The sequence below is a fragment of the Bombus fervidus genome, chromosome 14 (genome assembly GCF_041682495.2).
Source record: "Bombus fervidus isolate BK054 chromosome 14, iyBomFerv1, whole genome shotgun sequence".
Taxonomy (NCBI): domain Eukaryota; kingdom Metazoa; phylum Arthropoda; class Insecta; order Hymenoptera; family Apidae; genus Bombus; species Bombus fervidus.
This window is the reverse complement of record NC_091530.1, coordinates 2,374,569-2,388,900: the sequence shown is the minus strand read 5'-3', so window position 1 is coordinate 2,388,900 and position 14,332 is coordinate 2,374,569. Positions and strand designations below refer to the sequence as shown.

Here is a 14,332-nt window from a genome sequence, read left to right as displayed (position 1 = left end):
TGTATAATTCAAAATATCGCAATCTATTACAAATTTTATTATTATTTCATATTAGAAATATAAAAATAGAACAGTTTAAATGTATAAATACTATGATAATATTCAATTGACGTTCGTAAAATATTGACAACAACAATATTTTACGAACGTCAATTCTACTATCATATATAATTTATTTAAATCGTTGCAATTTCACGGTGTTTTATGAAATTTATAACGAATTTAAAATAAAATCCGTTACCTATTCACTATCCATTAAGGAAACACAAAAAATTATAACTAATAAAAATAATAGTAATTTGAATATCTTAAATTTAAAAAGCTCTACTACATTTGTAATTCAATCGTTTATCATGATCATCAAAATTTGTATATGTTTGCAAGGTGAAAATCATTAAATATGAATGGGAAACAATGAACAAAGAAAATAAATATGTGAGTAAGTATCATATGATCTGAATTTTGGCTTTCAATGCCGAGTGAAAACATCTGTGAAAGAGAGAGCTGCTCGGATTTAATACAAATAAAGATACATACAAGTCTAATACAAATTAATATTGATTCAAAATCTTATACACTGAAGTTATTAAGCTCTGTACATAAGAATAAAAGTCAAATGGTTGTATGTAACGATATGATAACATATCATTTAATACCTATATTTTAATTATTACAATGAAATATATTTAACTTTTGTAAAACATTTAATATGAAAAATATCGGGCTATATAAATTCAGGGACTTTTATTATAGTGGCTATCCTTATACGTTTATATGATCATAGTTCGATATATTTTTCAAATAATCATCTAGAGTGCACAACTTCAATTCATGATAACGTTCAGAACGGTTCAGAAGAGTTGGATGTGCTAGTTCGGAAATGAAAATTGTGGTGTAATTTGTAGTTGATAGGTTACGTTTTTCTAAATAAATGGATATAATTGACAGATATGCAAAAAAATATTTATGGGAATACGTGATACGTTTTTGAGAATGGAAAGTGTTGTAAAAATACAAAAGTACAGTAAAATATCGTTGTTGTCTGTGCGGTGCATAGCATAGGATATGGTATCGCCATCCAAAATTCAACATCAGGAGCAAAAGCAGCCATCAAGAGAAAATAAATTAAACAAACATTCACGTATGTCTAACATATATACACATTTGTATTTATGTCGAAATAATTGATAATTGAGATTATTGAACTTTCATGAACAATTTTCTTTCGATGTACATACATACGTAATAAAACGTGCATTTGCATAAAAAATTATTTCTTCTATTATATTAACATAATATACGTATAGAATGATCTTTCCGCATTGCACGTAATATACATATGTCTATTAATAAAAAGGACGTGTGATATTTCATTTTTAATTAGCATATTCTCTTCTTTTACATGATGTATTATCTTGATATTTTTGTAAAAAATTGATACAGACTTAAATCTATTCACAACTGTACGTATTAATAGCATTTTAAAATTGTATTCTATCGCTGTATAGGAAAAAAGATAAAAAATTCCTATGACATTTCTGTGACATTTCAGATGTTCATACAAAGAAGGAACTGAAATCATTGGAAGGAAAGTCGTTTTACTTGGATATCAAGAATCATGCTACTACAGCTAAAATAGAAGCTAAGATTAAAGATTTGGGAGGAGTAAGTGTTTAGTTATATGTAGATGGCATGTATGAATGATGTGTTGTTACTTCATTGCATAGTTTCTCATAGTGTATTTGTAGTAACTCCTTTCTGACATACATATATCCCCACTATGTCTCTCACATTTGTTTAGTTTCTAGCTCATATTTGTGACATTTATCTTTTCTTTTGTTTTCCACTGTTTTCTATTATGACTTAACCTATTAATATTAACTTTGCAAAGATATGATTTGTCATTTTCAGAAAAATGAATTTCTTTCATAATATCTTTTTATTCATATCTATTTTAAATTTTTAGTTGAAGTTTAAAAGTTGAAATAATAAGAAATAATTTGGAAACATCTTTAATTGTTAACTCTCTGCTTATTGACAAACTGTTTCCCTTTGTACAAGAATTAAAAATCACCGATATATCAAAAAGCAAACTGTATTTCGGACAATTTAAATATAGTACAGAAGGATTTTCGTAAAATATTTCTGTTGACAAACAACCGTTAAAAAACCGGGTCGTGTCACGCCATCTTTAGGAAAAGCTGAGAAACAGAAGCGAAGTGGGGCAGATTCGTCGCTTTCAACTGTTGTGTTGTGGTTTGAAAAAACAAAAAATATGGACGCGAAAATACAGGGAAAAAGGATTTTCAAATATTCAGCGAGGCTACCGTATTCATTTAGTCAGAGTATTCATCGGCGGAAAGCGAGCAAGAATGCAAAGCGCCGCCTCCAGGCTCGTCTGCCAAGCTGTTAACGGCGAATGGCCATTTTGTGCGTGACAGTTCTCCCCCGCGAGTAACGATCTTGTCGCGCGTCCCAGCGCTCTTTTCCTTTGCCTCCTTCCTTTCGTTTCACCGCTTGAGATATATCTCGACAAACTTCTCCCTTCAAACCGTGTACCGTGAATCGTATTTACATATTTTACAACGCAAAGTTCGAAATAAATGCGAATTCATAAACCGATAAACAGTGTGGTTCGAGGAAGTTGTTTTGTGTGAAGGTTTCATGCGTTTCAAGACCGCTTGACAGTAATTCAACATAAACTCACTGATTATTTTCATTACCATGAATTTCTTTCAAGAAATCCTTTTCAGTTGATTTCCCGATAAAAATTCCTTGAATTATTCCTTTCATTTGATCCCACGTGCTTCGTTATTGTCTTGATTGTGCGATTCGTAACATATTATTAGAACGGTGTGTAACAATGCGGCAACCATTGTTAACTACATGAGGATTTCCAACTACATACGCATGGCTCGCACTTCTGCGAATTCGATTGATAGTAGTCCGCTTAGTTGCGCTTGAGAAGAACACGAAATTGTTTGACGTCAGCATACCGCGATGTAAACGTGTGTATTTGTGCATCCGTCAACGGGTCACTTATCACCGGGCATCCACACATTACGTATCCTTTTGATGCAACTTCCAATTTTTTTCTAGTGAGTTCAATCACTACAAAGCCGGCAAACTTTTCTTCTTTGTTCTTGCTATTTTCTTCTCCTTATTTCTACCTTTTTTGCTTTTGGTCTCGCTACCTTTCTCAATTTGTTTTGTATTTCATTTTACTTCTACATTATTCATCGTAATTAATCTGTAGTTCTAGCAATCTTATTTAAGTTTTATTTATAATTTTCTAGGTAATAGAATTATTTTTAATACGGAGTGTAGACCTGGTGATTAGTGACAGAGTAGACAAGACTGGTTACATAAATTTTGAAAAACATAAATGGGGTTGTGCCAGTGGAGGCAGCGGGGGACCTCCCTCGCTGAGGAGTTTAGAAACTCCAACCCCCATGCCAACTCCTCCAACATCATTTTTTAGTCCTGAATGCCCCTTGTCTAATACAACCAATCTACGGGGTCAAACTACCCAAAGATCTGTGAGTACCATGTCAAAGTAAAATTTCACCTCTACTTCTTATACAACTAAATTTTGTGTTTTGTAATCTATGTACTATTTTTTAGAAATCGCGGGTGGAGGCAATGTTGGAGCGTGCTCTGATACAGCCACAACAGTGTTCCGTGGATCCACTCTACAACGCTCAAAATTGGGGAATTCCTATTTGGGCAATTGATAAACTTCAGTCTTGGCTTGACAAAATCTACTCATCTGTTAAAGACACAAATCATTTGAAACAATTAAGACACTCGCATCAACAGTGTTCAACTAAAGATATAAAGGTCAGACACCTCAAGGGTCCTTATCTGAAATTTGAATCCTTTCAGAGGTATGTTGTTTAACATAAGATCTCTATAACTATACATCAAATTATTCTAATATACAATGACATATTGACATAGGGATACTAGACCTATATTTGTTGAACTGCCTGTGTGGCCAACATTGAATTTTCACGGTGATCCAGGCTCTTGTCCTTTCAATACTAAGAGACGAGAAAAGCTGGAAAAATTAGAGAAAGAAGTAAAAGAAAACAGGGAAGGTATTCAGGCTATCAACCAAGAGGAGGTAATATTTGATATACATATTTATGTTGTATAAAGTTTGATCGTTAGACGCAAAACATTATATTGAATGTGAATAGAAAAAAGACATGACTCGGCGACCACGAGCAACTGTCCGCACTCGAAGAGCAGAAAAATTAGCTTCCGGTTATTGTGAAATTTGCCGTATTAGATATAGAGATCTGGCCAAACATGTGCAAAGCGATCAGCATCTTAGCTTTGTTCAAAATGATGATAATTTCTTGTCTTTGGATAAATTGATTAATGCAGGAGCCAATGTAGAAGCGTTTTTAAAACTAAACAGAGGAAAAAATATAGAGTACGTAAAATATATTAATAATTAAATCACTTCTTTAACAATAAGTGTTAAAGCATTGCTTAATATCTTTTTTGTTCTTTTGTAGAAAAGATTGCAATTTGTTTTCCAATGGGGATCGTAATCTTCATGACACAGTATTACCAGAAGGGAAGGTTAATAGAAATGCAAAAAATTTAGGGGATTTTGACGTTGGAGACATAAAGATGGTACAACGTAATGGCGCACGTCGGAACCTCAGTTTAAGATTAAATTCCTCTCATAATTTACGTACACGTACAAGACATGAAAGCGGCCATTTATTAAGATCAAAAGGTAGTCCCTGGCATGAAGCCGATAAAACGGAGAAGTTTTATGACGAATTCGAAGGTTTTACTATCAAAAAGCGAGCGAAAGGGACAATTTGGATCGAAGAAGATGGACCAGGGGATAAATATATAGAAGAAGACGAATTAAAAGAATCTAAGCAAAATGAATACAAAATTAAAACATTCTCGGCGGAATTAGAAGAAAAATGTAACGAGAAAAATTGTGAAACATATAACAAACTTAAAGATACTAACAATCAGGACATACAAAGGACAATAAATTGTAATAACGAAGAAAATAGTATTGAAAATGATACCCAACGCATCAAACAAGAACAAACTCTTACAAAGAGTAAAAATCATGATCAAATTAATGGAAACATAAAAAATGGTTGTAATGAAAATCTTTTAAGTACAAATGATAACAGTCGTATTAAACCTTGTAAAGTTGGAAACGAAACTTTAAAAGAATTAACTTGCAAATTACAGTTAGAAAATACTCCATCAAGTGCAAAAAGGTTATCAGAGCACAATGATATCAATACAGACACAATCTGTAATGGTCATTCTATAAGGGATGAACAGAAAATTAATACAACATTGAATAATACAGAAAAGATCGAAGTAACAAAAGAAGAGAAATCAAAATGTTGTAAGTCAAATAGAAGAGGTAGTCGGAGCGTCAGAGGGCGGCATAGGTTGTCCGTTGAAGAACGTTTGATTGAAGATAATCGTGCATATTATAAAGTGGAAGTGTTAGGAAGTAAGTTAAGATCGAGTGTATTGTCAAACAATAATTCTCAATGTACAGTTCAAAAGGATGGGGATAGTGAAGAGAAGAAGGAAGTGCCATCTAGTGAAAAACCAGTAGTTGTACGATTTAAACGTGTAAGAAAGTCGGAACTATCATTACTAAGTGATGAAGCGGAGTCTTTTATGTTTAGGGAACTTAAACGAGATGATTCGAGTGAAATAAGCGATGACGAACAGAGTAGCGTATTACCAAGGGATACTGAAAGTGAGTGTAACGATAGCGGCAATTCTATCTGTCCTAGCTCATTCTTAACTTCTAGTTCACCTGTAAAATCGGAAACTACCGAAGACGATTCTCAAGACTCTTTAAGTTTGGGACGAGCTAGAAAAAAAAGACGGACACAAACAGAAGCACTGATCAAAGATAATGTTGATTATTACAAATTCGAAACTCCTGGGAGCAGATTAAGGTATCAGGCACCTCTAACTGGTATTAAAGAAAATCAAGAAACAATAGAAGGTAATATTGTCGAGAAAGATATAGAAATAGCAAAGGTGTATCCGTCCAAACCCTCACCAGAGGTTGAAAAAATGCAATTTTCTTTTGAAGCCATACCAAAGTCTGAACCATGGTATCAAACGTATCAACGGCAAGATGAAGGAGCAGAATTTTGGCACTATTTTAGCGAAGGGGACTCACAAAAGCCATTTCTTTTACCATATGAAATTGAAAATTTTCACGAAATTTTGATAAAAAACCAAAATAGAACGGAAAATAAAAAAAAAGGTCGCGGACGGAGCATGGGTTGTATTGGACGATCACCTAGAAAAAGTCCTCGTTGTCATGCTTCCACATTAGCTATTATGTCAACGATTATAAGAAAAAGAGAACAACAACAACAACAACAATCTTCGAATTTGTACACGATAGATGAATGCCAATCCATCAGGTCACATGCAAATACTCCCAGACCTGATCAGAAAACTGAGTTGAAATCTGATGTGGATGAAGATCTAAAAGAAATGGTAAAAAGCATCGACGAGATGCTTAATAATGCAAACGATAGTTTCGAGTTGATTGAATCGTTCGAGCCAGATACAACACAGATGGAATTGTATTTTTATGAACCAAATATCCCAAGAGGACCACCTCCAAACTTGCTTGAATTATTGGACAGTTGTCACGATATGGTAAACTGTTTAGAAAATTCATCATGCGCAAGTTCCGAGTGTGGTGAGGGAAGTGTCGAGTCACCTTTAAAACGAAGGAAGAAGAGGAAAAATAGAACTGGATGGCCTGGAATTAAAATGAAAAGAAGACTCCAAAGCAAACCTCTAGTAGACATAAACTGTGACAGGGAAAACCTAGTGGAGAAAAATATAGGGCAAAGCGAGAAGGATTGTAATGTACAAGTCACGAATATGTCTAATAGATTAACAGAAGAAGGTAATATTAAAATAGCTGCATCCGTTACGAGTTCCATCACACAAGATGAACAGTCATTAGGCTTCGGCCAGAGGAAGGACGACGGACGTTTATTCGAAGTGTATACCTCGAATATTTCTTCTAATACGTGTCACGACGAAAACGAGAAGAAAGACGTAAGTATAGCGGTTCCTGATAATTCCATGTTACATACAACAAATGCTGAATCCTGCACAGGTTCACTTACATCTGATATATGCAACGAGACTGACAGAAATTTCATATTGAACAAAGACTATGGATTTAGAAAAAACTTGTCGAAGATCGAAGAAATGTCAGAAAATGATCACGGAAACGATGAAAATCACGAGAACGTGTTTCGAAAAGATGTTCATTCTATATCGGAACGTCGGTTTATCTCGAACGCAACCATGAAGAAACGCCAACATGACAACACATCTTCTGAAACTTGCGAATCTCGTGTAGAACTCGAAAATCATGAGATATTGTGTAGAAAGGACGCCGAGACCAAAATTGTTTCCAGGAAACATCATAATACTAACGGATTACCGAGAAAGAGGCAACAGAAGACTCATTCTGAAAACTCTGACACTGAAATTGAACAGCATCATCGTCTCCATCATCATCACCATCACCATCTCCACCATAGTAATGTATATAAAAGGAACAGAGTAACTTCGCGAAAACGGATTTGTGCGAAGAAACGGACAAGAAAAACTGACATATCTTCAGATACAGTGTTCGAAGATGAGAATTGTAAAAAGGATTCCTATTTAAGTATTACATGTAAAAAGCAACAAACTATAAAAGGTACAAAACGACGAGCCGATACCATGTCATCGGAAACACAAGATTCTGAAGTCGATTGTGCATTATCGGGACATGTCAGTCCTACGATTATAACTACTTCAGAACTTGAACAAAGACGTTCGAGTATTGAGTTTCAACCAGTTGTTAGAGTGATGAAGATCGACGATCAAGTTGAAATGGACCACAGTATTCTCTCGGTAACGATTGCAAGCAACAGACGGTTAAGAAGTTCCAGTTCTCCGAGATCGAATACTCAGCCGCCGAAAAAACGTTTAAAGACCAACCGTGGTCAATTCGGAAGGTGGTTAAAAAGTAGCTGAAATCCTCAATACGACTTTCGTTATAGTTTAAATTTTAAAATCGAGATTCAGTCTTTTATACGATCTCGTTGTTAAAATTTAATCTATATGTTTTACCAACATGTAAATTATGTATAAAATATTTGTGTATGTAGAATAGTATTTAACACTATTGGCGCACCATCGATAGGGTTTTATTAATATTTTCCTTCATGTCCTTTTCCGATTTCTAAAGTTCTATTAAGAACCTTGTACATTGATATTTTGGTGCAGTCTTTGCGTTCTTGAATCAGAAAGTTGGCGTATGTATATATATCTGCGTTTAAAGAAAGTACTTTCTTTTATTTTCTTATTTCGGTATACGTACAAAAAATGTGTACATCTAAAAGAAGTTATTTTTATTTGTAAAAACAGGCTTTAGAATGCGCAGTGCTGTAAACAAGCTTCATTATAGCAAACCATAATTTTCTGTCACAAAACGCATCATTGAGTGTAAGATATAATTCAATATATATGTATGTATATATATGTATATGTATGTATATATATATATATTGAATTCCTTTGCGAGAGTATATCTAAATATTTTATTTCAAAGAAAAATAATGTAAGCCTTTCGCGATTTCAAAAAAGAGATGACTATTAAAGATATGAATTTTCCATTAAAAATGACAACGAGATTCTACATGCTCCTAACCTATCTTGTTTTATATTATACTTCGTTATTGTGTAATACACAAAAATAGTGTTTTGTTTGATTTAAATTTTATTAGGCAAGATATTACATAATATCTAGAGCAAAAAATTGTTTAAATAATATATTATATCTTCGATTATTTTAAGTTCTCGCGTTCCATAAACGCATTCTTCAAATCTGTGAGTTTCTTTTTCTTTTGTCTCTTCTTAATGGAATCATTTTTCATTAATCGTTCCTTTTGACTTTCCAGAGAATCCTGACCATTCATTAAATTATCTAATTTTCTTAACAGTCTCTCTCTGGCAATTTTTCTATTTTGTTCTAAACTTCTAGTTTCATGACATTTTATAACTAATCCTGTAGGTTTGTGTTTTAAAATTACTGCATTATTCGTCTTATTAGTTGCTTGGCCGCCAGGTCCAGATCCTCTAACATGTTGTTCTTGTAAATCATTTTCTTCTAGTCTGGGTACTTTTGAATAATCCAAGAAGCGATTGTATGATTTATATCGAATTTGTTTCTGGTTATTTAATAGATTACCCCAACTGTTCTTGACTTCACAACATAAAAATCCGTACATTTTTTGAACAATCAATGGCGATATATGAGTATCATAAGATTGATTATTACATGCTCTATTTAGCAGCTTCAGCATTGCTGTAAACAATATATAATTATGTTTGTCCAATTTCACTATAATGAACTATAGATTTACAATACTCGCTGATTTTGTAGAAGTTTCTGTCCTTTCTGAAAAAAATAACCTTTACATTAAATAATGTATATTGTTTTACTTTATTTAAACGCATTTGCAACTAGAAGTTTATAACAAAAATGCATTATATTTTATGATTACTTACTTGGAATTGAAAGTCAATCTCTATTTGATCAATTAAATGCTTATTTTGTTTAAAATTTTCACGAATTCTGTGTCGGAAATATTCTTTGTCTGTATACTTCAAATTGTCACCATAACGCAATAAATCTTTGTATAATTTTAAAATCGTTTGTCTCATTTTATACTTTTATTCTGAAATTACAATTTTTCTGACGTTCGTTAAACTATTAAATTATTAGGTTACTGATCATTAGAACTACGAATCGTCCTAACCTCCCAATGTTAGCGTTGCGTATTACTACTAAGGGGTAAATCATCCGATAAAGATTTTTCTAATATTTTAACATATATATGTATAAACACGCCCAAATAATCACAGTTGCAATTTTTCAATTACAAAAAAAATATATGATTAATTCTTTTGATTACATTTAACTTTATCATTAATGTTATTACCATTACTAATTTATTAATAATTTTATTAAAATGTTTTGATACCAATTTTATTTTTACAAATAGAATTAACATAAAAGAATAAATAAATTACACGTTAGTATACAAAGTAATAATTTATTTAAAAAGTTGTACTTTTGAATAAAAAACATTTGAAAAATTATTTGGTTTGTAAATATGATTTCCTATATTAATCCCATATAAACGAACGTTGTGCTGTTATAATTCTTGAAATTCCATTTCAAACAGTTTTTTAATTACATCATTCATTTGTAACTCTTCTGTTATTTCAATTATTAATTCCTCTATCAATTTATCAGATATCCTGTTTAAAAATATTTTTATCATTTAAAGTTTGTAAGAAATATATAGGATAGTATACTCACCAAGCCACGATATCCCATGGTTTATTTTGTGTATTGCTAGAATACATTGGCCTTGATTGACACAATTTCTTATATTCACATCTGTATGTTAGAAATAGTAATTCAGTTTCTTCTGAAATAGCAAGCTGCACTCCATTTTTGATGTTTGAATCAGTAACCTTTCCGTTATGAATAATCTAGAGATTTTGTTAAAAAACATATATAATTTCTATCTATTCTAATTAGATGCAGTATATTATGTCACATACTTTTAGCGCTGTTTCATAATCTACTTGACACGAAGCATCACAATGTGTCATTTTAGGAACTTGGCCCATAGAAGATATACAAATTAATTGTACATTTTCATTGTGTCTTTTTATTTCAGATAAGCTGTCGCAATTCATAAAATATTCAATTTTATTGTACTTAATGAAGATGTAATTTTATTACTGTATTCTATTTACCCATTAAGATTACAATGTGATTGTTCATAACTGGTTTTTGTTAAAGAAGCTTTAGTATCACAATCTTTAGGTGACTGATATTTTTGTAAAAATTCCCTTAATGTTTCGACAGACGTTTCCGAAACAGGTTGCATCTCCAATTCATTTTTCTATAATATAATTCACAATAGTGAATATTAAATAATATATTAATTTTCATTATATATATATACATATATACAATAAACTACAATGAGTGTTACCTTTTTTGATACAAGAGCCACTAAGTCGTTTATTACAGGAGCTAGGGCAGCCAAATGCTCCTTGGGAATTGTAGTTACTTTTTTAATTAAATCATTCTCCTCGTTAGTAAAATTGTTTGCTTCAATATTTACTCCTTTGCTTTTCATATTTTTCGCCTCCCGCATTTCTGTAGATGTCTTTTTACGTATTGCGACCGATTGTTGTCCACTATTTGTTTCAGGTTTACGTTTAGTTCGAATTTCTATATTACTATCCTATTTTATAAAACCCAATGTTTTGTTAAATTCTCCTTAAGATATTTTATTTTTAATATGTCTTACATTTTCTGAATCTATCGTTAATCCATCCATCACAGTTCGAATGTCATCTTCTTTAGAATTATTTATATTTTTCATGGAATCAATCTGAACAACGTCCCTCGAAGATGTCGTACGCGTTATAGGACTAGGATATAGTAGTTCTGGTAACGTATAATCCTGAGGGTACAAATTTCCGATTTCTTTAGTATTATTCTCATTTTCTTTCTGATAAGTATAGCCTGCAAAATATATATTTAAAGTTATAACATATCTAGAATAATATGTGCCAAGTAATATAAAACCTGAAATAATTTTCGTATACTTTTTCTTCTTATATCGTTTCTTCTCTTTAGATTACCCTTAGACATTTTAACATCCATACTGTACATGCTTAACCGATTAGATAGATTTTTGCGATTGCAACGTCCTTTGTTAGGTAAAAATATTGGTGCAGTAGTGATTACAGATTGTACATTCTTGTGACTTGTGGATCCATATCTATTTTCTAAATTTAACTTTAATTTAGATAAAATAGCATCACATTTATTTTGAAGATTCTTCCCCTGTAGAAGAATACATTTTTAATAAATTTTATAATTTATAAATATTAATAATAAAATTTCCTATTCAAACATTACCAACGGTATAATTGTAGTATCTCCTGAACAGAAATAGTAAGTAGAAATCTCAACTTTATCACAAATATTTATCAGATTGTAGACAACCTGTAACACATCTTGAAGTTTTGTAGAATGACCTTCAAGAATAGAGTTTGGAATATGTTTATAATAAGCAGTCAGAGCTTGTATTAACAATTGATGAGCAGCAACCAGCTTTTGTTTTATCATATCTTGATGAAATACAATATTCTTATATTGTTTTAATCCTAGTCTGGGAGACATAGCTCTGATATGTCTTTGAATGCTTGTAACAAGTCTGTTAAGATTGTACAGATAATTTCTTGAAAATCTTATAGAAAATTCTAGTGTTTGCTGTTGTCTTCTTTTCAAATCACTATCACCATCTGGTAAAGGAATTCTGCATAATCTAAATGATATTTCATCTAGTAGTTCAGCAATTTTCTTTTGCATCGATAATAGTTTCTGTATGGTAAATGGATCTGGTTGTATATAAGCAATATCATCTTTGTTATTACTTGAATCTGTATCAGAATTATTCTCAAAATGGTTGGTTGCACGAAGAAGTTGGTTTGTATAACATTTTTTCTCTGTGATAGAAGAATCTGACAAAGACTTTTTAGCCTTAGATTTAAAAACTGTTTTCTGTCCCTCAGATTCATTATACATATAAATATTGCTGCACCGAGAAGTTGGAACTGAAACATTAGTTTTACATGTATCCCTATTCTTTGTTAACGTTTTCTCCTTTGAATAGTTGTTTCTGATGCTGTTTACCTAATGTAGATGAATTAATGAAAATTTGATATAAGTTAGAAAAATATAGTGAATTAACACATTATAGTACACATAACATAGATCAAAATAAAAGCTTTAAAACACTTACTTTTGTATAAATCACTTCATTCCTAACATTAGATTTAGGATTTCGAATTCCTTTACTTCGTTCAGGGAGGGCATCTTCTTCAAGTCTTTTAAGTTCTCTATCTACATTTTGCACATTTTCTTGCAACAGGTCTTTCATATTTTGTATAGAATAGTCAACATCTTTTTTGTCAAACCTCAAACTATTTAACTCCTGTTCTTTAACGAATGAAGCCCATATACGTTCCTCATCCTCTTTGCGTCTGTGTCTCTGTACATTTCTTACTATGTGTTTAAAATGACTTTCAGGTACATACTATAACAAAAGATATTATTTTATATTAATGGTTTTTGCCATTTTAATTATTATATGTATTTAAATATACTTGCATGCCTATATATGTGTATATATATACATATATATATGTTTACATATACAAATACCTTAAAGCTATAATCTTCAGTTACTTCTAGAGAAAGAAAATGTTCTCTATCTTTATTGCTTATTTCAATGGTTGGTCTATTTTCTACCATAAAAGACATTTTTTCTAGGATGAATTAAAATTTTGCAGAAGCGACAATCAAATCTTTTTGTTTACGCGACAGTATGGCAAAAAAATATCTCAAAGGATGTGTGAACTCGAGGAAAATGGGTGTAACCCTATTTGTTTCGAATAATAATATAGAAGAAAGTTAAAAAATTGTCTTCTATTCAGTTTTTGAACAGGAGTTAAATTAGCATCTTAACCTCGATCTTTTGACAACATACCAAAAATACTTCAGAGTATTCTTTTACATCGAAATTAGGCCTCTATTGAATGTTATATATTATATGTATGTATGTACATATATACATATGTATGCATAGATGTTTAAAAACTAAAAACACACGTTCATAAATACATGTCTATTTTAGTTGATGTAAATAATTTTTACTTATATTTAAAATGAAACATAATTTACATTGTAATTTCTCAATGTTCAATTTCTTTAATACATCAGAAAATATTATATCAATACAAAAATTTTTTTGCTTCGTTAGAAATTACAATCAACTAAGTGCAGAAAACTACAGGAAACTTTACAATAGAAATATTTTGACAAATGATTCTTAATATGATTATACATTAAAAATTAAGCAATTTTCTTTTAGTTGGACAAATTTTTAACCCGTGAAGATTTACAGAGTACAAATATAAATAAATAAGTCAAGATAGTATTGATAAAAGTTTGGGTGCGGTTAAGGCGTGCTACCATTTGTTAAGTATCATTGGATCAATACTCATGCGCGCAAGGATATAGAAAATACAAGTGTCGTGGTTGTGAACGAGTTTTGTCCTGCGTATCTGAATAGTCTACCTGACGATCTATACCTTTGCGCGCTTGCTTTTCAAATTATCCAAGTAATCAGCA

General features: G+C 31.5%; 4 protein-coding genes across 12 annotated transcripts; 1 reads left to right on the top strand and 3 right to left on the bottom strand.

Moving 5' to 3' along the window:
- Window positions 1-824: 824 nt before the first annotated feature.
- LOC139994404 (uncharacterized) lies at window positions 825-8,240 on the top strand. 5 transcript variants are annotated; one of them, XM_072017010.1, is made up of 8 exons: window positions 825-1,141; window positions 1,553-1,665; window positions 3,297-3,539; window positions 3,625-3,887; window positions 3,961-4,126; window positions 4,203-4,441; window positions 4,527-7,101; window positions 7,163-7,443. In XM_072017010.1, exons 1-8 carry the CDS (start codon window positions 1,066-1,068, stop codon window positions 7,211-7,213), a joined length of 3,726 nt encoding a protein of 1,241 aa, XP_071873111.1. In that variant the 5' UTR covers window positions 825-1,065; the 3' UTR covers window positions 7,214-7,443. The 5 variants fall into 5 exon arrangements, with proteins under 5 accessions (XP_071873111.1, XP_071873106.1, XP_071873110.1 ...); XM_072017005.1 differs by having other exon boundaries at window positions 826-1,141; window positions 4,527-8,240; XM_072017009.1 differs by lacking the exons at window positions 825-1,141; window positions 1,553-1,665 and adding an exon at window positions 2,197-2,430 and having other exon boundaries at window positions 4,527-8,240.
- A 563-nt stretch (window positions 8,241-8,803) lies between these two features.
- On the bottom strand, window positions 8,804-9,407 carry LOC139994407 (uncharacterized). The gene has a single exon (XM_072017018.1). The coding sequence runs from the start codon at window positions 9,405-9,407 to the stop codon at window positions 8,889-8,891; it is 519 nt and encodes a 172-aa protein (XP_071873119.1). The 3' UTR covers window positions 8,804-8,888.
- On the bottom strand, window positions 9,225-9,908 carry LOC139994408 (mitochondrial ribosome and complex I assembly factor AltMIEF1-like). Its single transcript, XM_072017019.1, has 2 exons — window positions 9,613-9,908; window positions 9,225-9,502 (listed from the first exon to the last, which is right to left on the bottom strand). The coding sequence occupies exons 1-2, from the start codon at window positions 9,766-9,768 to the stop codon at window positions 9,464-9,466; spliced, it is 195 nt and encodes a 64-aa protein (XP_071873120.1). The 5' UTR covers window positions 9,769-9,908; the 3' UTR covers window positions 9,225-9,463.
- Window positions 9,909-10,140: 232 nt separating this feature from the next.
- Window positions 10,141-14,260, bottom strand: LOC139994405 (uncharacterized). Of its 5 annotated transcripts, none has more exons than XM_072017013.1 (10): window positions 14,174-14,260; window positions 12,942-13,235; window positions 12,056-12,832; window positions 11,740-11,980; window positions 11,439-11,656; window positions 11,118-11,372; window positions 10,876-11,024; window positions 10,678-10,801; window positions 10,430-10,605; window positions 10,141-10,368 (listed from the first exon to the last, which is right to left on the bottom strand). In XM_072017013.1, the coding sequence occupies exons 1-10, from the start codon at window positions 14,174-14,176 to the stop codon at window positions 10,263-10,265; spliced, it is 2,343 nt and encodes a 780-aa protein (XP_071873114.1). In that variant the 5' UTR covers window positions 14,177-14,260; the 3' UTR covers window positions 10,141-10,262. The 5 variants fall into 5 exon arrangements, with proteins under 5 accessions (XP_071873114.1, XP_071873116.1, XP_071873112.1 ...); XM_072017015.1 differs by lacking the exon at window positions 14,174-14,260 and adding an exon at window positions 13,823-14,166; XM_072017011.1 differs by lacking the exon at window positions 14,174-14,260 and adding an exon at window positions 13,364-13,816.
- Window positions 14,261-14,332: the final 72 nt, after the last annotated feature.